The sequence below is a fragment of the Podarcis vaucheri genome, assembly GCF_965113315.1.
Source record: "Podarcis vaucheri genome assembly, chromosome: 7".
Taxonomy (NCBI): Eukaryota; Metazoa; Chordata; class Lepidosauria; order Squamata; family Lacertidae; genus Podarcis; species Podarcis vaucheri.
Window position 1 is genome coordinate 8,903,268 of NC_138765.1, and position 23,269 is coordinate 8,926,536.

The 23,269-nt window shown below is 49.1% G+C and overlaps 1 protein-coding gene across 5 annotated transcripts in view; it reads right to left on the minus strand.

Moving 5' to 3' along the window:
• Positions 1 to 23,269, minus strand: part of DMPK (DM1 protein kinase) — a 54,082-nt gene that overhangs the window by 10,142 nt on the left and 20,671 nt on the right. For 4 of the 5 annotated variants that reach the window (XM_082231109.1, XM_082231108.1, XM_082231110.1 and 1 more), the window contains exons 2-11: positions 19,355 to 19,446; positions 16,267 to 16,350; positions 14,183 to 14,278; positions 10,570 to 10,718; positions 6,325 to 6,418; positions 5,177 to 5,377; positions 4,796 to 5,059; positions 2,645 to 2,733; positions 1,756 to 1,864; positions 1,498 to 1,640 (exon numbers count right to left, since the gene is read on the minus strand). In XM_082231109.1, coding sequence (XP_082087235.1) covers positions 1,498 to 1,640; positions 1,756 to 1,864; positions 2,645 to 2,733; positions 4,796 to 5,059; positions 5,177 to 5,377; positions 6,325 to 6,418; positions 10,570 to 10,718; positions 14,183 to 14,278; positions 16,267 to 16,350; positions 19,355 to 19,446 — 1,321 coding nt within the window. The remainder of the gene's footprint in view (positions 1 to 1,497; positions 1,641 to 1,755; positions 1,865 to 2,644; positions 2,734 to 4,795; positions 5,060 to 5,176; positions 5,378 to 6,324; positions 6,419 to 10,569; positions 10,719 to 14,182; positions 14,279 to 16,266; positions 16,351 to 19,354; positions 19,447 to 23,269) is intronic. The other variant, XM_082231107.1, reaches the window with a different exon arrangement.

Here is a 23,269-nt window from a genome sequence, read left to right on the forward strand (position 1 = left end):
AGGCAGAGGGCCTTCTCGGTAGCGGCACCCGCCCTGTGGAACGCCCTCCCACCAGATGTCAAGGAAATAAACTTTTATAATACATCTGCAGGCATGTACTGTACAGGGAAGTTTTTAATGTTTAATCTTTTATAGCTTTTATTATTATTATTATTAATAATAATCTGTTGGGAGCCGCCCAGAGTGGCTTGGGGAACCTAGCAAGAAGTGAGGTTACAGGGAACCAGGCAGAGGGCCTTCTTGGTGGTGGCGCCCGCCCTGTGGAACACCCTCCCACCAGATGTCAAGGAAATAAACAACTATCTGACTTTTAGAATACATCTGAAGGCAGCCCTGTTCAGGGAAGTTTTTAATGTTTTATCGCTTTTATTATTAATAATAATATTCTGTTGGGAGCTACCCAAATGGCTGGGGAAACCTAACCAGATGGGCAGGGTATAAATAATAAATTATTATTAATTGTTGTTGTTGTTGCTGCTGTTGCTGCTGCTGCTGTTGTTGTTGTGCGAAACAACCTGAGACAATTTGCTACCCAGTCCTCTTTCTTCGACAACGTTCCTCCTCTCTACTTTGTGGCACAACAATGGTCTTTTGGTTCCTTCTGAAGGTGTGACTTCTCAAGTCACTCTTGCGGCTTGTCGCGTTTGGGTCACAGTCGGAGGTGGGCATTGGAGACAGGGCACTTGGCCTGGAAGAAATATGCCCGTTGCAGCCCTGCATCCCATTGTTTGGATGTGTCCAAGGGAACGGGGGCAATTCGCAGGCCCACAGCTGGCTCCAGCCCACCGGCTGGCAGCTGGGTGAACTCCGGTCCGTGGAACAGCATCAAAACAGCGACACACAGCTTCAGAAGCCTTCCGAAGCTTGAGCACACCTCAATCAGCAGAGTGAATAACACACAACAGAAGTGGCGGACAGAGGCATATTTAAAGGTAAAGGGACCCCTCACCATTAGGTCCACTTGTGACTGACTCTGGGGTTGCGGCACTCATCTTGCTTTACTGGCCGAGGGAGCCGGTGTACAGCTTCCGGGTCATGTGGCCAGCATGACTAAGCCGCTTCTGGCAAACCAGAGCAGCGCACAGAAACGCCGTTTACCTTCCCACCGGAGCGGTACCTATTTATCTACTTGCACTGGTGTGCTTTCGAACTGTTAGGTTGGCAGGAGCAGGGACCGAGCAACGGGAGCTCACCCCGTCACGGGGATTCAAACTGCCGACCTTCTGATCAGCAAGTCCTAGGCTCTGTGGTTTAACCCACAGTGCCACCCTCGTCCCTTAAAGCATATTTACAAGCAGTTCATTCAGCGTAGTTCAGGACAAAGAAAACATGTCTGCTCTCATGTCCAAGAGCAGGAAGCAAAAGCAAAAGCTATACACAACAGAAGTTCCCAGCAGGCTGTGCTGGAAGTAAACAGACATGTGACATACAGCAACTCCACATGCCCGTTCTTAAGGTGGAATGGAGCATCAATATCCCAACGCCCATAACCCTCACCTGGCAAAGGTCTGGTTGGCCACCTTGACCATGCTGAGCTCTTGACACAGCATCTCCCGGCTCCTCAGCTCCTCCTCGAGCGCCGACTGCAACTCTAGGAAAGTGGCCACGTCAAGCTTCTGTCCATCTGGGAGTTTGCATGCCTGGTAGGGAGCAAGACGGAGGTGTCTGTGAAACCTTGGACACTGAGGTGCCTCTGGGGTACCAGGTCAGGCTCTCCGCTGCCCCATCTTGGCTCCAGTTGGTCCCTCAACCTACCAGCTCCTCCGGGGTTTGCTTGGGGGACTGCTCTGGGGGCAAAGTCCTCTGGCTGCCGTCGACCTCCATGCTGACGTCCCCACGGCCTCTTTCCTCCGCCTCATTCTGTCTGAGAGAAAGGGAGAACCTCACGGACCCGATCCTGGCAGGGTCTCTGCGTTGCCACAAGACCGTTTTGCCCAGGGGTCAACTTGGGACCAGAGACTCAGCTAGGTAAAGGTAAAGGGACCCCTGACCATTAGGTCCAGTCGCAGACGACTCTGGGGTTGCAGCGCTCATCTTGCTTTATTGGCCGAGGGAGCCGGCGTACAGCTTCCGGGTCATGTGGCCAGCATGACTAAGCCGCTTCTGGCGAACCAGAGCAGCGCACGGAAACACCGTTTACCTTCCCGCCAGAGCGGTACCTATTTATCTACTTGTACTTTGATGTGCTTTTGAACTGCTAGGTTGGCAGGAGCAGGGACCGAGCAACAGGAGCTCACTCCGTCGCGGGGATTCGAACCGCCAACCTTCTGATCGGCAAGTCCTAGGCTCTGTGGTTTAACCCACAGCGCCACCTGTGTCCCTCAGGGACTCAGCTACGCAGGTGCAAATGTAACGTCTTAAGTGTGTTTTAAGCGCATTACACAAACATGACACCAGATGGCGATGGTGAGCTAATGCAAAATTCAATATATATTTTAAAACGGTGGGGTTTTTTTAAAGCATTTTTTTCTATATAGGTCTAGATTCAGCCTATGTGTACACCTACTACCTTCTGCACAGGTAACAGGGCCCCTCTCCTTTCCTGGAGTCCGGCTACCTCAATTCCAAGGCCTGCAACTGGCTTCTGACACCAGCCTTGGGGTTCCCAACCCAAGCGCCCCCGGCACCCCCAAAGGCGTCTTACTTTGCTGCTGCTGTGTAGGTGTATGAATACCCCACGAAGGGCAGGTGAACCCCGAGCGGAGAGCTCTCCATCACATCCGACAAGGTTTCCTAGGAAAAGGGAGACACAAGCACACAGAGGGTGGGTGGGTGTTTGGGGGGGGGGATCAGTTCTAACCAGAGCAGCAGCAGGGTGGGCATAGCGCCCCCTACTGGCAGTGCCAGATTTACATACAGTGGTTACCTTTCCCGCCCCGACCTGGCATATTCACCCATTTCTTTTCCAGCTGCACTGGCTCCCGGTGGAGTATAGGGTCAGATTTAAGGTGCTGGTTTTTACCTTTAAAGCCCTTCACGGCCTAGGACCCTCGTACCTACAGACCGCCTCTCCAGGTACCCCCCGTGGAGGACCTTAAGGTCCATAAATAGCAACACCCTAGAGGTCCTGGGCCCTAAGGAAGTCAGATTAGCTTCAACCAGAGCCAGGGCCTTTTCAACACTGGCTCCGGCCTGGTGGAACGCTCTGTCTCATGAGACCAGGGCCCTGAAGGATCTAATTTCTTTCCGCAGGGCCTGTAAGACAGAGTTGTTCCGCCTGGCCTTTGGCTTGGAATCAACTTGATCCCCTCTCCCTCTTCCTTTTTCCTTTCTCCTTCTGTGATGGATCTCCTATTTGGAGACTTCCCTGGCTTTTTTTCTGGCCCATGTAGGACCAGTCTGGATAGTTGGCCTTCGTGAAGATTTGACATTTTCATCCCTCTCTTGGGGCCCCCCATAAAATTTAAAGGGGAAAAAACTGGATGTATATTTCCAAAATATAAGATAAAAAACAAATAAAATAAAACCTACATACAGCAACAGTGTTTTGTGTTGTGTAGGCTCCTATGATATAAGTCATGGGCCTGCCTACTAGCCTGCGACCTAAAATTATATTTCAGTTCAACAATTACTTTGATAAAATACATATTTTGTTATGTGCAAATGGTTTTAGATACCTATTAAAGGTAAAGGTAAAGGGACCCCTGACCATTAGGTCCAGTTGTGGCCGACTCTGGGGTTGCGGCGCTCATCTCGCATTACTGACCGAGGGAGCCGGCGTACAGCTTCCGGGTCATGTGGCCAGCAGGACTAAGCCGCTTCTGGCGAACCAGAGCAGCGCACGGAAACGCCGTTTACCTTCCCGCCGGAGCGGTACCTATTTATCTACTTGCACTTTTGATGCTCACCCCGTAGATATATATGTGTGCTAATATGATGTACTGGATGGAAGAAAAATTAGTAAGGAAAGATATTAAGAATATATAGATGATTTGAGAAGATTGTAGAATGCAAAGATTATTGTAAATGGTATAATGCGGAGGAAATCGAGTGGGGGCGGAGGGAAGTGGGAGAAAGGAGAAAAGAATATGATGGATTGAGGAAATAGAAATGTAAATGTATTGGGAGGAAATGGTGTTCACGGCTTTGGTACATCTATATTGTAATGTAATATGTGAAACCCAATAATAATAAGAATAATGATAAAGAGTAGCAGCGGTGAGATAGGAAAGTTGAGTAGGGTTGCCATATTTCAAAAATATCTGGACACAAAAGCTTTGTGGCGGGGGGACAAAGTTCTGGAACTTTTTTGGCGGAAATCACACAAAAAATTGACGTTTCTGAGCGATTTTTCAGGAAAAGTGGCAAAAACGACACTGCCAACATGGGCTGCCATACGTACGGATTTTCCCAGACGTATGGCAACCCTAATTTTAGTTTCGGCAACTGATTCAAGGGGTAAGAAAAAAATCCAAACTTTTCTAAGACCTACTGGGGATGAGCTGCTGTAGTCATTAGGTCTGACACTCAGCCAAGTGTGTGAAGATTGTGTTTTAGCTGTTGTAAACTGCCAAGTTCAGGGCAGGACTCTGAGGTGGTTTCCTGGGGCCCCACCTAGGAGAATGAACATGAACCCACCCCCCACTGCCCCATAGCCAGTAGGGCTGGCTCACCACATTTTGAAACAAGCGAAGCAATAGGAATTATTGCCCAAAGAGCAGGACAAGGAAGGGACAACTCTGTAAAACTATCTCACCCATGGAGTCCACAGTTACCCAAATGGTGTTTTTCAGATGAACTGGCACTGGGGGGAGAAGAATTGGGAGTAGAGGGGGACAAATAAAAAGTCACGTACCCCTCCCCCGCTCACCATGTCAGTGAGACAGTCATCCACCACGTCAAAGTTGCAGGTGTCCGTGGCGTTGGCAAATTCGGGCACGAAGGACGGCACGCAGTCCCGCAGCGAGTCCCAGTCCACGCCCACAAAGAAGGGGTGCTCCTGGAAGTCCCGGACTCCGTTGCGCCCCAGTCGTATCTCCCGGGGGCAGATGAGCCCTTCGATCAAGGCCAGAGCTTCGGGAGGGACGTCGGGAACCGACGGAGGGAACCGGAAGTGCTCCTTCGGACGGGAGAGTTTTGACAATCGGAAAGGGCGCCCAGGGAGAGATCTGGACCCTGATTCTCCGTCGGGAGAGGCGAACCCACACAAACCCGCAGACCTCCGCCCCTCGCTTACTTTGAAATGGATTATCTTTCCGTACGTCTCCACCACGGAGTCGGCAAAGAAAGGAGTGTGGCCGAAGAACATCTCGTAGGCAAAGACGCCGAGGGACCACCAGTCGCACTCTGTGCCGTAAGAGTGAGCGCCGTCTTCCACCGCTTGCAGAATCTCGGGGGAGAGGTAATCTGGGGTGCCAACAGCTATCGTCGAGCAGACCTGCCACACACAGAACACGTATTTGTGTGCTGCTTTTTTGTGGTTTTTTGCTGGAGTAGGGGTTTTCCTACACTTTGCCCTAGCTATGTACATTTTGGCACATGTTTCCGAGCACAATTCAAAGTGTTGGTGCTGACCTTTAAAGCCCTAAATGGCCTCAGTCCAGTATACCTGAAGGAGCATCTCCACCCCCATCGTTTGGCCCGGACACTGAGGTCCAGCGCTGAGGGCCTTCTGGCGGTTCCCTCAGTGTGAGAAGTGTGGATACAGGGAACCAGGCAGAGGGCCTTCTCGGTGGTGGCGCCCGCCCTGGGGAACGCCCTCCCATCATGTCAAGGAAATAAACAACTACCTGGCTTTTAGAAGACGTCTGAAGGCAGCCCTGTTTAGGGAAGTTTTTAATGTTTGATGTTTTATCGTGTTTATAATATTCTGTTGGGAGCCGCCCAGAGTGGCTGGGGAAACCCAGCTAGATGGGCAGGGTTTAAAATATTATTATTATTATTATTATTATTATTATTATTATTATTATTAGCTGGAGAACTGCCCTGAAAAATTCAAAGTGCGAATTTCGGAAGGTGTCCTTGTTTCAGTTTTCGCATTGTTTCAGATAGGGCAAATTAATTATGTCAGTTTGCCTCTAAAGGCAGGCTGAAGAAGAAGAAGAAGACAACAACGACAACGACGACAACGACAACGACAACAACAACACACCGCCCATCTGGTCGGGTTGCCTCAGCCACACTGAGCAGCTTTCAACATAATAAAAACACATCAAACAACTTCGTTATACAGGGCTGCCTTCAGATGTCTTCAAAAAGTTGTGTAGCTAGTCATCTGTTTGACATCTGACGGGTGGGTGTTCCACAGGGCGGGTGCCACTACCAAAAAGGCCCTGTGCCTGGTTCCCTGTTCCTAATCGCCCCTACCCCCAATTCAAGTCTTACCGTCCCGTCTTTGCGGAGCTTGAGGCAGGAGCCAAAGTCCCCCAGCCGGATATGTCCACATCGGTCCAGGAGGATGTTGTCTGGTTTGATGTCTCTGTTGGGGAGTGGAAAGAGATAAGTGAGAAAGTCTGGAGACTGGGAAACTGAAACGAGGAGTTCTGGGGAAGTAGAGAAGGGCCCAGTCCCTATTCAAAGGCTGGCCCCTCTGGCAAGGCTCACAGTTTGTTGTTGTTGTTTCGTCGTTTAGTCGTGTCCGACTCTTTGTGACCCCCTGGACCAGAGCATGCCAGGCACTCCTGTCTTCCACTGCCTCCCGCAGTTTGGTCAAACTCATGCTGGTAGCTTCGAGAACACTGTCCCACCATCTCGTCCTCTGTCGTCCCCTTCTCCTTGTGCCCTCCATCTTTCCCAACATCAGGGTCTTTTCCAGGGAGTCTTCTCTTCTCATGAGGTGGCCAAAGTCTTGGAGCCTCGGCTTCAGGATCTGTCCTTCCAGTGAGCACTCAGGGCTGATTTCCTTAGGAATGGATAGGTTTGATCTTCTTGCAGTCCATGGGACTCTCAAGAGTCTCCTCCAGCACCATAATTCAAAAGCATCCGTTCTTCGGCGACCAGCCTTCTTTATGGTCCAGCTCTCACTTCCATACATCACTACTGGGAAAGCCATAGCTTTAACCATAGCTGTCAACGTTTCCCTTTTTTAAAAGGGAAATTCCCTTATTCCGAATAGGATTCCTTGCAAGAAAAGGGAAAAGTTGACAGCTATGGCCTTAACTATACGGCACTGCTCATGGTTACTGAACAGCAAAAGAAGGACGCTCTGCACATGCTCAGAGGCAATGCTATCTGATGCTCCACAAGGCATTTCTGTCCAGAGCTGGGGCCCAAATTAAGACCTACTGCTTTGTTTCATCAGCAGCATTTGGGGCTATTTAGTTGAGAGGAAAGACACACAGAAGATTGGGATTCCAAAGAAGAAAAACATCTCAAGATTTCTCCCCAAAACAGACAAAGTGGAGGCACAGGAACTTCCTGGGGAGGGAGTTCCAGAGGTCACCACTGGAAAGACCCTGTCTAAAGTGTGGGGCATTCTCCGTTGGGGTCCCAAGATCTACCTGGGTCCCTAGAAGCCTTTGTTGGGGGTTTCCGTTGCTTGGGGGATTCCTCCTTTGAAAGCCACTCCGCCTTCAACACCCCCCCCCCAGCGCCCCTCTGCATTCCCAAGCCTCGGCCGCTCATGTGGTTTGGAGGGAAGCCCAGTTTGTCTTGCACAGCCTGAGATGAATTAGGCGATTATGAATCTAGGACAACATTTATGGCTGTTTTGGCTCGTGGAGGAGCTCTGTGTGCGAGGGGGGCGCCGGCCGGCCTCATGGACCCAGCAGCTGGGGGCGGGGAGGCGGGCGAGTCACAAAGACTCTGGAATTCTTGCCTGGTCCTCTCCCCACCCCACAACCCCTCCTGACCCCATAGACGTTCCTCTGCCCCCTCTGGAGCAGGCTGCAGAGTCAGGAAGGGCGGGGGGGGGGAGCCTGGCGGAGACCTGCAAACCGAAATAATTTGCTTTGCAAGGGGATTATAGCCCAGAAATTCCAGAGGCAAAAGCAAGAAAGTGGGAGGGGTTGATCTCTCCCCCCAACACACACCCCACACACTCTGCCTCCAATATTCTGCTTCTTCGAACACGGTGATGGGCAAAGGAGAAGGGATTTGGGGGTTTGAGGAGTTTGGCGGCAAATCGGCATGGAACTCTGAGAAAGCCCCAGTGCTGGGTTCGAGTTCTGCCTATTCTGGAGCGCAGAGCTGGGATTTAGGGTGACTGATTGGGCTGGGGGGGGGAGGTGAGTGAATGGGTGCAGGGAGCGGGCAATAGGATGCAGCCTAGAACCCTCTATCATAGGGGTCAACAAAATTACCGCGCCTCGGACCAGTGTCTCCAGCGCCGATCACGCGTCGGGCTGGAGGGCGGGGGAGCACGTGCCCATACGCGTGCGCACACGCTATTTCCAGTGTACTTCTGGGTCTAAGGAGCACCGGAAATAGCTTGTGCGCATGTGCACGGGCCTCCTCCGACCCGGATGTGCACCGGAAATAACACATGCGCACAAGCTATTTCCGGTGCTTCTCCGACCCAGAAGTGGGCAGCCACGTAGCACCGGTAAGAGCGGGCAGCGGAGGTCATTGCAGGCCGGATAAACGAGTCCCTTGGGCCTTATCCAGCCCGCAGGCCTTAGTTTGGGGACCCCTGCTCTATCCTCTATCTAAGCAAGTAAGATGCATGAGTAGAGATCGAGGGCATATTCTAGCCCAGAGGTTCCCCAAAAAATTACTTAACCCTCTTGGAAATCTACCTTCTTTGATCCATGACAAATCTGCCTTCTTTTACTTATCTACAGTGGTACCCCGCAAGACGAATGCCTCGCAAGACGGAAAACCCGCAAGACGAAAGGGTTTTCTGTTTTGGAGGCGCTTCGCAAGACGAATTTCCCTATGGGAAATGCTGGCAGTCGGGAGCAAAGACTTTCGCCCACAGCCGGCCTTCAGAAGAGGACCTCTTCTGAAGGCCTGCGGGGGGCAAAAGTCTTTGCTCCCCCCCCCCCGCCTGCCTTCCCCCCCCCCCCGCCTGCCCCGGTCGATCTTAAAATGCTGGCGGGCGGGAGCGAAGCGTTCGCTGCCGACCCCCAGCATTTTAAAATCTCCAAGGGACAGCAGAGAAGTCTCTGTCCCAGGGAGATTTTAAAATGCTGGGGGTCGGGAGCGAAGCGTTAGCTGCCGACCCCCAGCATTTTAAAATCTCCCCCTGTCCCGGGGAGATTTTAAAATGCTGGGGGTCGGGAGCGAAGCGCTGCCGACCCCCAGCATTTTAAAATCTCCCCGTGTCCCGGGAAGGTTTTAAAATGCTGGGGGTCGGGAGCGAAGCGCTGCCGACCCCCAGCATTTTAAAACCTTCCCGGGACACGGGGAGATTTTAAAATGCTGGGGTTCGGCAGCGCTTCGCTCCCCCCCAGCATTTTAAAACGCTGTTCCGAAGGGGGGGCGTGGACACCTGCCCCAGCCGCCCCACTTCGGAAAGCTGTTCCGCCCCGCGGGGGGCGGTTTTCCTAGGAACGCATTAATTGATTTTCAATGCATTCCTATGGGAAACCGTGCATCGCAAGACGAAAAAACCGCAAGACGAAGAGACTTGCGGAACGAATTAATTTCGTCTTGCGAGGCACCACTGTATATTTCTACCTACAATGTCTTGAAAAATAAGTTGACAAGTAGCTCAATCCCACGCATAGTCCAGTCTGCCCCAGGGGCCAGGTCGTCACCACAGCCGCCTGGGGCAGACAAGCTGTGATCCATTTCCCAGGCCAGGCTGAAGCCGAAAAGGGTTCCCCGTGCCCAGGAAAACCCCTCGCCTCCAATACAACGGCCAGATCTGGGGGGGGGGGGTGTTGCTGCAATCCTACAATGGCACCCCACCAGCTGGTAAGTGTCATTCCGAACTTAAAAATGGAAAGCGTAATGCCGGTGGTCAACAAAAGAGATTTAAAGACTCTCTAAAGCTAAAAAAATGCAGTATAAAGACAGACAACTGGGAAACACTGGCCTGCGAATGCTCCATAGGAGAACAGCCTTTACCAAAGGTGTCATGGGCCATGAAGAAACTCGAACTCAGAACACAAGGGAGAAATGTGCTAAGAGGAAGGCATGCTTGGTAAATCCACACCATGATCAACTCCCGCTTGGAAACCTATGCCCCCACTGTGGAAGGACGTGTGGATCAAGAATAGGCCTCCACAGTCACTTACGGACTCACTGTTAAAACCGTGTTTTTGGAAGACAATATTAATAGGCTACGAATGATCGCCAAAGGAAAAGAAGAAGTGCCATTACACAATAGATTAAATGGGTTTTCAATTTTTTTCCTCTCTCCTTTTCTTCCTTTGTGTTTCCACTTATTTTTATTTAATGCCCCTCCCCCAATTGCACCTGAGACGACGACTGCCCCCTGGATCGTTCCAGCACCCCCCAGGGGACGGTATCGCCCATTTTGGCAAACACCAGTCTAGCCAGTCAAAAGCTTTCTGGGTGCAAAGCTGAGCTGGTTACGGTGAGGCCTAGGGAGAGTCCTGAGGGCCACATAAAGAGGGCTAGAGGGCCACAATCAGACCCCGGGCCAGAGTTTCCTCGGGCCTAGCCTAGAGTGCTCTTTCTTGGCCCTTCCCCCCACGAGACCCCCCCAACTGCTCCACTTACCTGTGTACATAACCTATCCTGTGTATAGAGTCTATGGCCATCACCATCTCAGCCAGGTAGAAGCGAGCCATCTCCATCGGGATGCGGTCCCCAAATTTGCTCAGCAGCGTCAAGAGGTCTCCCCCAACATAGTAGTCCATCACCAGATACTACAGATGGATGGAGTTGAGAAAGGTTAAGAAACAGCACCAAATCCTCCTTTTTAGGCAACCGTAAAGGCCAGTGTTTCCCAACCTGACAACGTCTGGCTGATGGGAATTGTAGTCCAAAACAACCAGAGGGCACTAGTTTAGCAAAGACTGGGGTATCATTTGTCGCAACGCCAACTGCTGTTCGGAACCCCAAAAACTCAAAGTGTTCTGCCTCCTTGCGTCCTTCAACCCACAACATTTCCCCTCACAGGCTGCCACAACCAGAGACAGGGGCTGCATCTACAAAGTTATTTAAAAAATGCTCTGGGGGGAAAAAAGCCACATTTTTAAGCCCACAATGGAAAATTTCATAGAGTTCCGATTTTAGCTCTATAGTGCCATCTGGTGTCACGGTATTATAACGCATTTATAATGTTTTATTTTTTACTATACGGCCTAGGACCCTCGTACCTACAGGACCGCCTCTCCTGGTATGTCCCACAAAGGAACTTATGGTCTTCAAACAAAAACATCTTGGAGATCCCGGGCCCCAGGGAGGTTAGGCTGGCCTCAACCAGAGCCAGGGCTTTTTCGGCTGTGGCCCCGATCTGGTGGAACGCTCTGCCACAAGAGACTAGGGCCCTGCGGGACTTGACATCTTTCCGCAGGGCCTGCAAGACAGAGCTGTTCCACCAGGCCTTTGGTCAGGGCACAGCCTGACTCCCTCCTTTGGCAATCTTCACAGAACTCTAGCCCAATGGTTGCCATCAATTTGATTTGAATAATTTTATAATGAAATGATTTTAGAATGTTGTATTTTTTTATTGTTGTTAGCCGCCCTGAACCTGGCTTCGGCTGTGGAGGGCAGGATATAAATAAAATTTGTTGTTGTTGTTGTTGTTGTTGTTGTTGTTGTTAATGTAGCTGAGTCCAGGGTTTTGAATCTCAGGATAGCTCAGTTGGTTAGAGCGTGGTGCTGGTAACGCCAAGGTTGCAGGTTCGATCCCCCAGTATGGGGCCCCTGCATATTCCTGCATTGCAGAGGGTTATACTAAATGAGCGTCAGGGTCCCTTCCAGCTATATAATTCTATGAAGCCCGAAAAAACTCTGGCAAGAGGGCTGGTGCTTACACTCTGTATCAGACTGATGCCCACACCTGGAGTCAGTAAATAAGTTCTGTCCAACCCTGGTTATTATTTTTATTTTATTTTATATACTACTATTTTCCCCAGCTGTCTTTAAACAACCCTACGAGGCAAGATAGTATTATTATTATTATTATCCCCATACTGCAGATGGAGAAGCTGAGGTAAACGCTAACTATACCGACTTAGCGAAGGCCGGCGTGCGAATTTGAAGGGCTCCGTTCTTCATTTGTAGAATACGCTGTTCTCTGTTTAGCCTTTGTGTCCTGAAAGTTCAGGGCTACAGTTTTACTAAACTGAAACTATGTACTGCCTCCACCGAGGTGGGCAAAATATGCCTCTGAATACGATTTTCCGAGGAGAGGGCTGTTGTGCTCAGTTCTTCCTTCTGGCGGTTCCCTCCCTGCGAGAAGCCAAGTTACAGGGAACCAGGCAGAGGGCCTTCTCGGTAGTGGCACCCGCCCTGTGGAACGCCCTCCCACCAGATGTCAAAGAGAGAAACAACTACCAAACTTTTAGAAGACATCTAAAGGCAGCCCTGTTTAGGGAAGCTTTTAATGTTTGATGCATTACTGCATTTTAATATTTTGTTGAAAGCCGCCCAGAGTGGCTGGGGAAGCCCAGCCAGATGGGCGGGGTATAAATAATAAATTATTATTATTATTATTCCTTGTGGGTTTCCAATATGGGGTATCAGGTTTGTCATAATGAGGCTAAGATGAGGCATTTGATAAGCCTTCGGTCTGCGAAAAGCTTCTTTGCCTCACAGCTCACGGCGAAAGCGATGTAGCCGCCACAGAGGCCGTCTATCACCACTCCTCCCTTTCCCCTCCGAATTAAAAAACAAAATGTCTCGACTCGCTCCAAACTCCAGGTCATCCCCAAACCACAAAGCGACGACTCCCTGCTAACTCGCATGCCCACCAACACCCTAAAAGGCTAAACTCCAGAGAGAACAAATTTGTCGATGGTGGTCATTTGGGGGCAGAATGCCGGTGGTCAGCTGGCAAACCAGAAGGGATGGCAAACGTCAGCGCTTCGTTTCGAAACCGGAGGACGGCTTGCCTTTTGAAGTGGAGGCTCTTAATTCCAGACCTGTGTGGGCTGGACATAATCCAGCGAGGAAGGAAAGGCACCCATGTCTAGATCTCCCTTTCCTTTTGTTGCTTCTGTCCTGACTTTCTCGTTGAGAAACTGGAATCCGGAACTGAGCCCGGGCTCCCGTGTCCTGCCAGTGATCTTCCGCCGGAGTCCCGGCTGTCCACTGTCAGAGACAGAGCACTGGGCCAAATGGATCTCCACTGCGTCTTCTTCGGTTCTTATGTCATACTCAGCAGCCCCATATTGGCTGGGAGTCGTGCGAGATCTGCTCCCTGATTTGCTAGCCTCTTCCCACCTGACTGGGGAGGGCGGAGCCCTCACTGGCTGGCTGGCTGGCTGACAGACCAGTGGACTGACTCCAGCTACAAAAGCTGAGGCTGCACAAGGGAATGTTTTGGTTGTGAGTCATAGAAACGTAGATTTGGAGGGGACCACAGGGATCATCTAGACCAACTCCCTGCAATGGAAGAATCTTTTGCCAGTTTGGGGCTCAGGATGCCTAGAGGCTATTGGGGTGGGGTATTGCTTAGGGTTATTTGTTTCACCAATACAGTGGTACCTCAGGTTAAGTACTTAATTGGTTCTGAAAGTCTGTTCTTAACCTGAAGCGTTCTTAACCTGAAGCGGACCTTCCCATTGAAAGTAATGGGAAATGGATTGATCCGTTCCAGACGATGAAAAACACCCCCTAAAACAGCAATTTAACACGAATTTTACTGTCTAACGAGACCATTGATCCATAAAATGAAGGCAATAATCAATGTAAAGGTAGAGGGACCCCTGACCATTAGGTCCAGGAGGCTTCGTGTTCCTTTTGCTGAAGCCAGGAGAGCAAGAGGGATTGGTGCGCACGGATCCCTCTTGCTCTCCTGGTGTCGCTTCGCTGGAGAGGCACTGCACAGCTTTCCCTCTCTGCGCAGCGCCCCTTCAGCGAAGCGGGAGGAGAAACAGAGTCCCTTCCGTTTCTCCTCCCGCTTTGCTGGAGAGGCGCTGAGCAGAGAGGGAGAGATTTTTTCTCCTCTTGTTCTGCTCCTCTAAAACTAGGTGCGCTTTATGGTCGGGTGCGTCTTATAGAGCGAAAAATACGGCACTTAGTTTTGTTCGTACATGTTTCGAAACATTTTTATGTACTGCTTATGATGTATTTTTGTAAGTCTTTTCGTGTTGTAAGCAGCCCTGAGTGTGGCTTTGTCCATGGAAAGCCGGCCTACAGATAAACGATGATGATGACTCACCAGGTAATTCTCGTCTTGGAAAGCAAAGTGCAGCTGCGTAATCCAGCGCTTGTCTCCGTTGACCAACACGTCCCGCTCCTCTCGGAAGCAGGAAACCTGATGGGTGTAGCATGGAAATCAATTTATTTTCTCAATTCAGTTCATAATTATTTGTTATACCATCTAATTTCAGATCTTCTTTGGATAGCTAAGCATAGGTAAAGGTAAGGGGACCCCTGACCGTTAGGTCCAGTCGCAGACGACTCTGGGGTTGCAGCGCTCATCTTGGTTTATTGGCCGAAGGAGCCGGCGTACAGCTTCCGGGTCATGTGGCCAGCATGACTAAGCCGCTTCTGGCAAACCAGAGCAGCGCACGGAAACGCCGTTTACCTTCCCGTCGGAGTGGTACCTATTTATCTACTTGCACTTTGACGTGCTTTTGAGCTGCTAGGTTGGCAGGAGCTGGGACTGAGCAACGAGAGCTCACCCCGTTGCAGGGATTCGAACCGCCGACCTTCTGATCGGCAAGTCCTAGGCTCTGTGGTTTCTAAAACAACACCCCAATGTGAACTGAAATAATCCCTGCTTTGAAAGTGCTGCACTTCTGTGGGCCAGGCCAGGAGGGAACCAGCAGTAAATCACACAGTGCAAGTCGGAGTTAACTCCTTATTGGGAAGAACATGATCTGCACTGACTTGGTCGGAGGGTCAGGCCTAAAGGGCATAGCGGCTCATTCACTGTAGGTCTTGCCCTATGGATCAGTTGCCGAGACTGAAAGTCCTGCCTCCCCACAGTGGCCGAAATTGTGGAAACCTTTTCGGGAAAGTGTATTGCTGAGGTTTGATGGCTCATGGCACCATTTCTTTATTGGAGTAATACCATAACATTATATATCAATGAAAGGATAATTTAATGAAGAATGTAATGCAACAAAGTTTGTTCAATTATCTGTATTCTATCAAAAGTTATAGCCAAATACATGATGTATGGAAGTGAGAGCTGGACCATAAAAAAGGCTGATCGCCAAAGAATTGATGCTTTTGAATTATGGTGTTGGAGGAGACCCCTGAGAGTCCCATGGACTGCAGGAAGATCAAACCTCTCCATTCTGAAGGAAACCAGCCCTGAGTGCTCACTGGAAGGACAGATCCTGAAGCTGAGGCTCCAGTACTTTGGCCACCTCATGAGAAGAGAAGACTCCCTGGAAAAGACCCTGATGTTGAGAAAGATGGAGGGCACAAGGAGAAGGGGACGGCAGAGGACGAGATGGTTGGATAGTGTTTTCGAAGCTCCCAGCATGAGTTTGACCAAACTGCGGGAGGCAGTGGAAGACAGGAGTGCCTGGCGTGCTCTGGTCCAGGGGGTCACGAAGAGTCGGACACGACTGAATGACTAAACAACAACATAGCCAAATAACCAGAAAAATAAAGCACAACTTGCTTAGGTTGATATGCAGTAGCTTTCCTTCATTTGAATGTAGCCAATGAGAATGAGTGTTTAGAGAGCCAATCGGGTGTTATGAGCCATCAAACCTTGGAAATACACTTTTCCTAAAAGGTTTCCACAATTTTGGCCGCTAGCATAAATTGCCTCCTCTCCAGGGTTTTCCCCAAGCAATCAGAGACTGTGTCTGCATGCAGCCAACCTCCCCTCCACCCTTTTCATCTCTCTTCTGGTTCTGTGAGTAAAGGGGGGGAGCTTGTTGCAGCAAAAGAGGGACACACCCATGACTCTTCCCCAGCCAGACTCATCTCTGCCTCTTGGCCTCTGCTTCTGCCTCCGATTCTGGACTGCTCTCTGCCCCAGACTCTCCCTGCTCACTAAGCCCTGTCCTCTCTTCAACTTCCGACACCTTCTCCTCCCAGTCTGCTCCCTCTTCTCTCTCTGACTGCTCATTGCCGTCCCACCACCAATCCCCTGGCTCTGAGCCTTCTTCCCTTGGGCATTCCCCAACTGGTTTGTCTCACCATTTCTTTGTGTCCAACCTGTCCATGACAAGTCACCTGAGAATCCCACTGTTTTTGGGTACCGTCCAAAGAGCTGGTGTTGACCTATAAAGGCCAAACCACCCACAGGGCCTTGAGGGCGCAGCTTGCCATACCCACCTCGACCCGCTTCAACATGTCCCATTTATTCATTATCTTCATGGCGTACACCTGGGATGTCCTCTTCAGCTTCACGACCGCTACCTGTGCAGGTAAAATAGGGGGTGGGAGTCTGTGTGTTGAAGAAGGGGCTGGACTGACATACCTGGGCCACAGTTGCACCATGCATCACCATCACCATCACCATCACCATCATCATCATTATTATTACAGTGGTACCTCGGGTTAAGTACTTAATTCGTTTCGGAGGTCCGTTCTTTTTTTTTTTTATAATATATATTTTATTCAGGATTTTCTTGTTTTACAGAAGTGTAGTGCCTCGTATTTTTATTTTTTTTCATGTAACATTTTTACAAATCCGTTTCATTTGTTGAGGCATTAGGGGGAGAAGAGGAGAAATAAGAAAAAAGAAAGGGGGGTGGAGAGAGGGAAGATGGATAGGGGTGGGGTGGGGTGGCGGTGTTTCTATTATGTTTAATGTATGTAGAGTTTGGTGTCAGTGTTGCTTGTGTTGTTCACTTGTGTTCCTTTGGTGGTGAGAGAGGTTGGGGTTGGCCTCGGGTGTGATTGTTTGCTTGTGGTTGGCTGTGGTGATCTTTGTTTTCGTGTGTGAGTGGGATGGGTGGGTGTTTTGGATCAGGTTAGCCATATTGATTTGTACGCTGTTGGTGGATTATTGTCACTGTCCTTTTGGGCTGTGTATGTGATTTGGAGGTCCGTTCTTAACCTGAAGCACCACTTTAGCTAATGGGGCCTCCCGCTGCCAGAGCACAATCTCTGTTCTTATCCTGAAGCAAAGTTCTTAACCTGAAGCACTATTTCTAGGTTAGCGGAGTCTGTAACCTGAAGCATATGTAACCTGAAGCGTATGTAACCCGAGGTACCACTGTATTATTATTTTATTTATATGCAGCCCATCTGGGGAAACCACTCAAAAACAGTCATGGCTTCCCCCAAAGAATTATGGGAGCTTTAGTTTGCTGAGGGCGCAGAGCGCTGTCAAGGGGTCTCTATTCCCTTTGCAGAGCTACAGTTCCCAGGGCGGCCCATGAAGAGGGATGGATTGTTAAACCGCTCTAGGAATTGTAGCGCCGTGAGGAGCCGTCTCTTCCGGAACTTTGCCCCAAGCCAGCCTTAGCCAGGCTGGCTGGTGGGAGTTATAGTACTCAGGCTAAGACCCTCCCTGCCCACAGATGGTCTCGCCAGAGTGGTGCATGCTCTAGTTATCTCCCGCTTGGACTACTGCAATGCGCTCTACGTGGGGCTACCTTTGAAGGTGACCCGGAAACTGCAATCACTCCAGAATGCGGCAGCTAGATTGGTGACTGGGAGTGGCCGCCAGGACCATATAACACCGGTCCTGAGAGATCTGCATTGACTCCCAGTACGTTTCTGAGCACAATTCAAAGTGTTGGTGCTGACCTTTAAAGCCCTAAACGGCCTCGGTCCAGTATACCTGAAGGAGCGTCTCCACCCCCATCGTTCAGCCCGGACACTGAGATCCAGCGCTGAGGGCATTCTGGCGGTTCCCTCACTGCGAGAAGTGAGGTTACAGGGAACCAGACAGAGGGCCTTCTCGGTAGTGGCACCCACCCTGTGGAACACCCTCCCTTCAGATGTGAAGGAAATACAGTGGTGCCCCGCAAGACGAATGCCTCACAAGACGGAAAACTCACTAGACGAAAGAGTTTTCCGTTTTGGAGGTGCTTCGCAAAACGAATTTCCTATGGGCTTGCTTTGCAAGACGACAATGTCTTGCGAGTTCCTGCTGGTTTTTTCCCCTCCCCCCCTTTTTCTAAGCCGCTAAGCCGCTTATCAGCTGATCCGATCAGCAGATAAGCCGCTAAAAGCCGCTAATAGCGCTAATCCGCTAATCCATCAATGGGCTTGCTTCGCAAGACGAAAAAACCGCTAGACGAAGAGAATCACAGAACGGATTCTTTTCGTCTTGCGAGGCACCACTGTAAGCAGCTATCCTATCTTTAAAAGACATCTGAAGGCAGCCCTGTTTAGGGAATTTTTTAATATTTAACGCTGTACTGTTTTTAACACTTGATTGGGAGCCGCCCAGTGTGGCTGGGGAAACTCAGCCAGATGGGCAGGGTATAAATAATAAGGAAAGGAATTAAGAAAGAGACCAACAAAAGACAAGGAAAAGGGCAAGTATAAACAAGAAGAAGAAGAAATGCAGAAGGGACATGGAAGAGACTTAAGGGCCTTGGACATAAGGCTTCCAGGTTGATGGACTAGATGGATTGGACAGTAAGGACTGACACGATCCGAGACCAGGAAGATGAGACGTTGGATGAAGATTGGAAGAAAATTTATAAAGGAAACATTTTATTTAGGGAATTGGCTAAAAATTAATGAATATTAGGGAAAATGTTGGAATGAAACTATATGACTCTAGCAGAAATGATATCAGGAGTTATGTATATTTGAAAACTAAGATTTCAGCTTTAAGGTATTTTAGGGTAAGATAAGGTTAAATAAATTAAGGCAATTTGAATAACAGAATATGGGGAAAGATGGTAAGGATTTGCTGAGCTAATTATTAAGTTAAACTGTCAAGATAATTTTTTTAACAAAAATTGAGAAAGATGAAAAAATTTTGCTGAAATAATTAAACTAGAATACAAAAGGGAGGTGTGAGGAGGTCAATGAAACAAGCAAATGGAAGTTATAGATATGTAATTTGGGATCAATGTTGTTTTCTTTTTTCTTGTGTTTTCCATTTTTCTTTTTATTTTTTTGTTGTATTGTTGCTTCTTTTTCTCTCTCTCTTCTTTTTATGTATTACAGTGTTGTTTTTTATTTTTGTTTTTTCTTTATAACTTTGAAACTACTAATAAATATTATTTTTATATTATTATTATTATTATTATTATTATTATTATTATTATTATTATTATTATATCTGCAAGGCACCAGGTTGGCCGAGGCTGCCCTAGGGTCACCAGGAAGGGCCCAATATTTCAGCGTTGTTTTCGGCTGGACTATTGAAAAGTTTGCCTCGCTGGCCATCTGGTACCGAGGGCACCTGGTAGCAGAGAGAGCCCCCCCCAAAAAAACCCCCAGCCCTTCTCACCTCGCTGAAGGCTCCCCGTCCAATCACTTTGAGGATCTCGAAATCGTCCCGTTGCAGCCGCAGCGCTTTCAGCCTGGAGGTGACTGGCTCCGCTGGTGGCAAAGAAAAGCAAGTTATTTTTCGGGGGGGGCAGGGAGGGGAAAGAAGAGACGCCCGGAAGAGCAGCAGGGCAGCTGGAGGGTTTTAAAGGAGAGGCTGGATGGCCACCCTGCTTTAGCCAAGAAACCTACAATTCTATGATCCGAGACCTTTCTTTGTGTCCTTCCTCTGTGTGAGGTCCAGAGGGTGGCAACACAAGAACAGGGCCTTTTCTGCGGTGGCTCCCTGTCTGTGGAATACTCTCCCCAGAGAGTCTCACCTGGTGCCTTCATTACATTTCTTTAAAAAAAAATATTTTTATTAAGCAATTTCAACATAACAAATTATCAGACCATATAATCACACACATTATTTTCCCCCTTCCCCCCCTTCCATCCCTCCGCGCCCCAAAAATGGGACTTCCCTCAGCTCCCCTCTCTGATTTCTCTGCACATATTATTCTCTGCATGTTATAAAATTATACCTATCCTTGCCTTATCTATCACATAATCGACCAATAAATTTGTGGGTGTTTATTCAAAACCTGCCAAGGAGTCCAGTTCATTTTGTTGTTTTTTTAAATAATTTGAAAAAGTTCCCATTCTTCCTTAAAGTCACAGTTGTCCTTATCACGCAGTTTGTATGTCAATTTAGCCAGCTCTGCGTAGTTCATCAATTTTTCTTGCCACTGTTCTTTCGTTGGGATTTCCTCATTCTTCCATCCTTGAGCTATCAAGACTCTTGCCGCTGTTGTAGCATACATAAATAGATTCTTTGTTTTTCTTGGCTGGTCTTGTCCTACAATCCCGAACAAAACTGCTTCTGGCTTTTTTACAAATGTCATTTTAAACATTTTTTTCAATTCATTGTATATCATTTCCCAATTTTTAAAAACTTCTCTGCATTCCCACCACATATGATAAAAAGTCCCTTCTTTTTCTTTACATTTCCAACATTTGTTTGACCCGGTTTTATACATTTCTGCTATCTGTACTGGGGTAATATACCATCTGTACATCATTTTCATAGAGTTTTCTTTCAAAAGAGAACAGTCTGTAAATTTCAAATCTACATTTCAAAATTTCAAATCTTCATTACATTTCTTTAGGCGCCAGGCAAAATCGCTCATCTTCAACAAGACCTTTGGCTGATTAATATTCCACAGCCTTTAAAATCTGTTTTTTTTTTGGGGGGGGGGAGGTTATTGTTTCATCGTTTCTATTTTAACTATTTATGTGTGCTTTTATCTTGTGTTTTTATCTTGTGAACCACCCGGAGATCTTTTGATGAAGGGCAGTATATAAATCTAAATAATAATAATAATGGCTCACATCCGCACTTTGCCACCCCTCTCCTTCCTTCTGCCTCTCCCCTGCCTCACTTTGCCTAACGATAGGGCTGGCTCTGTGTGGCACGGCTGCTGAAAAGCCAGAGAATTTAGATCAACAGTTATTTGAATATGCAAATAAAAAAATAATTGGGGGGAAAGAGAGCCCATGGGGTGTAGTGGCTGGAGTGTCACACTACGACCTGGGAGACCAGAGTTCGAATCCCCCCACTTGGTCGTGATGCTCACTGGGCGAGACCTTGGGCAAACCACTGCATCTCTTCACCTAACCTACCTCACAGGGTTGTTGTGGGGAGAAAATGAGGGGCAGAAACACGCCCCACCCACCACCTTGAGCTCCTTGGAGAAAAAGGTGAGATATAAACACAATAAACAAAAATAAAATAAACCTAGCGCCCTGGCTGAGGTCGGATGGGCACTGTCTAATAAATCATTTTTATTAGTTTTTACACACATTTTCCAACCATAACATCCTTTTAAGCATCATTTCGGATTTTTGGGCTATCACCGCCTCAGACTTCCTTCAACCTCGGCTGACGGTTTTCTAAAGCCTTTCTAATTATGCGTTTTGTTACTATAGTTACGGCTATAAACTCTCATTTCCGATACATCTATTCTTAATTCTCCTCGTGATAATTTATAAATTACTCCTTACAAAACTTATTTTAACCCTGCGAGCGATGTCAATGGATTACAACTGCTTTCCGGCCGAAAACCTCTTCCATTCCTTTAGGAAAGTCTGGTTCTGTGGGCATTGTCGTCCAAAAATAAGATGCGCTCACGTTTATTTCCGTGCCTTAGCTACCCTCTGGCAGATGGTCCTTCGGATGAGCAAGAAGCGGGGAAATAATGTGGCATTTTCGAGGCCACCTGCTATGGCCACCGGACCGCCTAGGCGTTGGCCTCGGTCATATTAATAGCGGGCCAGTGCTTCCCTTATACAGCAATGCCAACTCTGGGCAGGGGTAGCGTGACTCAGAGGTTTCTCAGAGAAGGCCCTATGCACCACCAGAGGCCTGAGCGCATGCCTTAAAATAAACTGTGCGGCCAACTGGTGGGGTGTGGAGGTCACGTGACCCGGCGAGGGGGGTCAGGTGACCTCAGCACTTGGCGTCAACCGGGTGACTCAACCGGCGGCGGCAACGACGTCTCAGAGATTTGGTGTTTGGGGAAACAGACAGCCCCTGAGGATCTCGAAAGCGATTTCCTCACATGGGGACGGAAAGATGAAGCAAAGAGATGCTCGGGGAGAGATGCAATCGCCGCCGCTTTGGCAGAGCGACAGCTGGAAGTCTCAAGGCGGGGAGGGAGAGAGAAGCAGCTTATAAATAGCTCAAGGATGTGACCCAGGAGTATGGAATGGGGTTTGTTTGGGGAGGAGATTGCAAAAGACTTGGGGGAAGAGGCAGGAGGGAAAGCATGGCATGCGTGGTTCTCCCAATCGTCACACGTCCCAAAAAGAGCCTTCCTAAAGGTAAAGGGACCCCTGACCATTAGGTCCAGTCGTGACCCACTCTGGGGTTGCGGCGCTCATCTCGCTTTATTGGCCGAGGGAGCCGGTGTACAGCTTCCAGGTCATGTGGGCAGCATGACTAAGCCACTTCTGGCGAACCAGAGCAGCGCACGGAAACGCTGTTTACCTTCCCGCCGGAGCGGTATCTATTTATCTACTTGCACTGGTGTGCTTTCGAACTGCTAGGTTGGCAGGAGCAGGGACCAAGCAACCGGAGCTCACCCCGTCGCTGGGATTCGAACCGCCGACCTTCTGATCGGCAAGCCCTAGGCTCTGTGGTTTAACCCACAGCGCCACCCGCGTCTCTAAAGGTAAAGGATCCAGCCAAAATGGCGCCTTTTCATCTTTCTTAGGGTGCTGCGATGCCATTTTAAACAGCGATGGATTCCCCCCAAAAAATATACTGGGAGCTGTAGTGTTAACACACTACAGTGCTGAGAGACACCCCTATTCCAAGAGCGGTTTAACAAACCATTCCTCTTCCCAGGGGGCCTTGGGAATCATTCCTCTGCAAGAGGAATAGCAGTCCTCCACAGAGACGTGGGTGGCGCTGTGGTCTTAACCACCGAGCCTCTTGGGCTTGCCAGTCAGAAGGTCAGCGGTTCAAATCCCTGCAACGGGGTGAGCTCCCATTGCTCTGTCCCAGCTCCTGCCAACCTAGCAGTTCAAAAGCACACCAGTGCAAGTAGATGAATAGGTACCACTCTGGCGGGAAGGTAAACGGAGTTTCCGTGCACTCTGCTTTCCGTCATGTGTCCCATTGGGGCAGAAGTGGTTTAGTCATGTTGACCACATGCCCCGGAAAGCTGTCTGTGGACAAACACCAGTTCCCTTGGCCTGAATGCGAGATGAGCGCCGCAACCCCATAGTTGCCTTTGGCTGGACTTAACCATCCAGGGGTCCTTTACCTTAGGCGTCCTCTTGCTAAATGTGTGGCAGCACTGGGGTAGAACGGCAGAACAACATATGCTGAAAC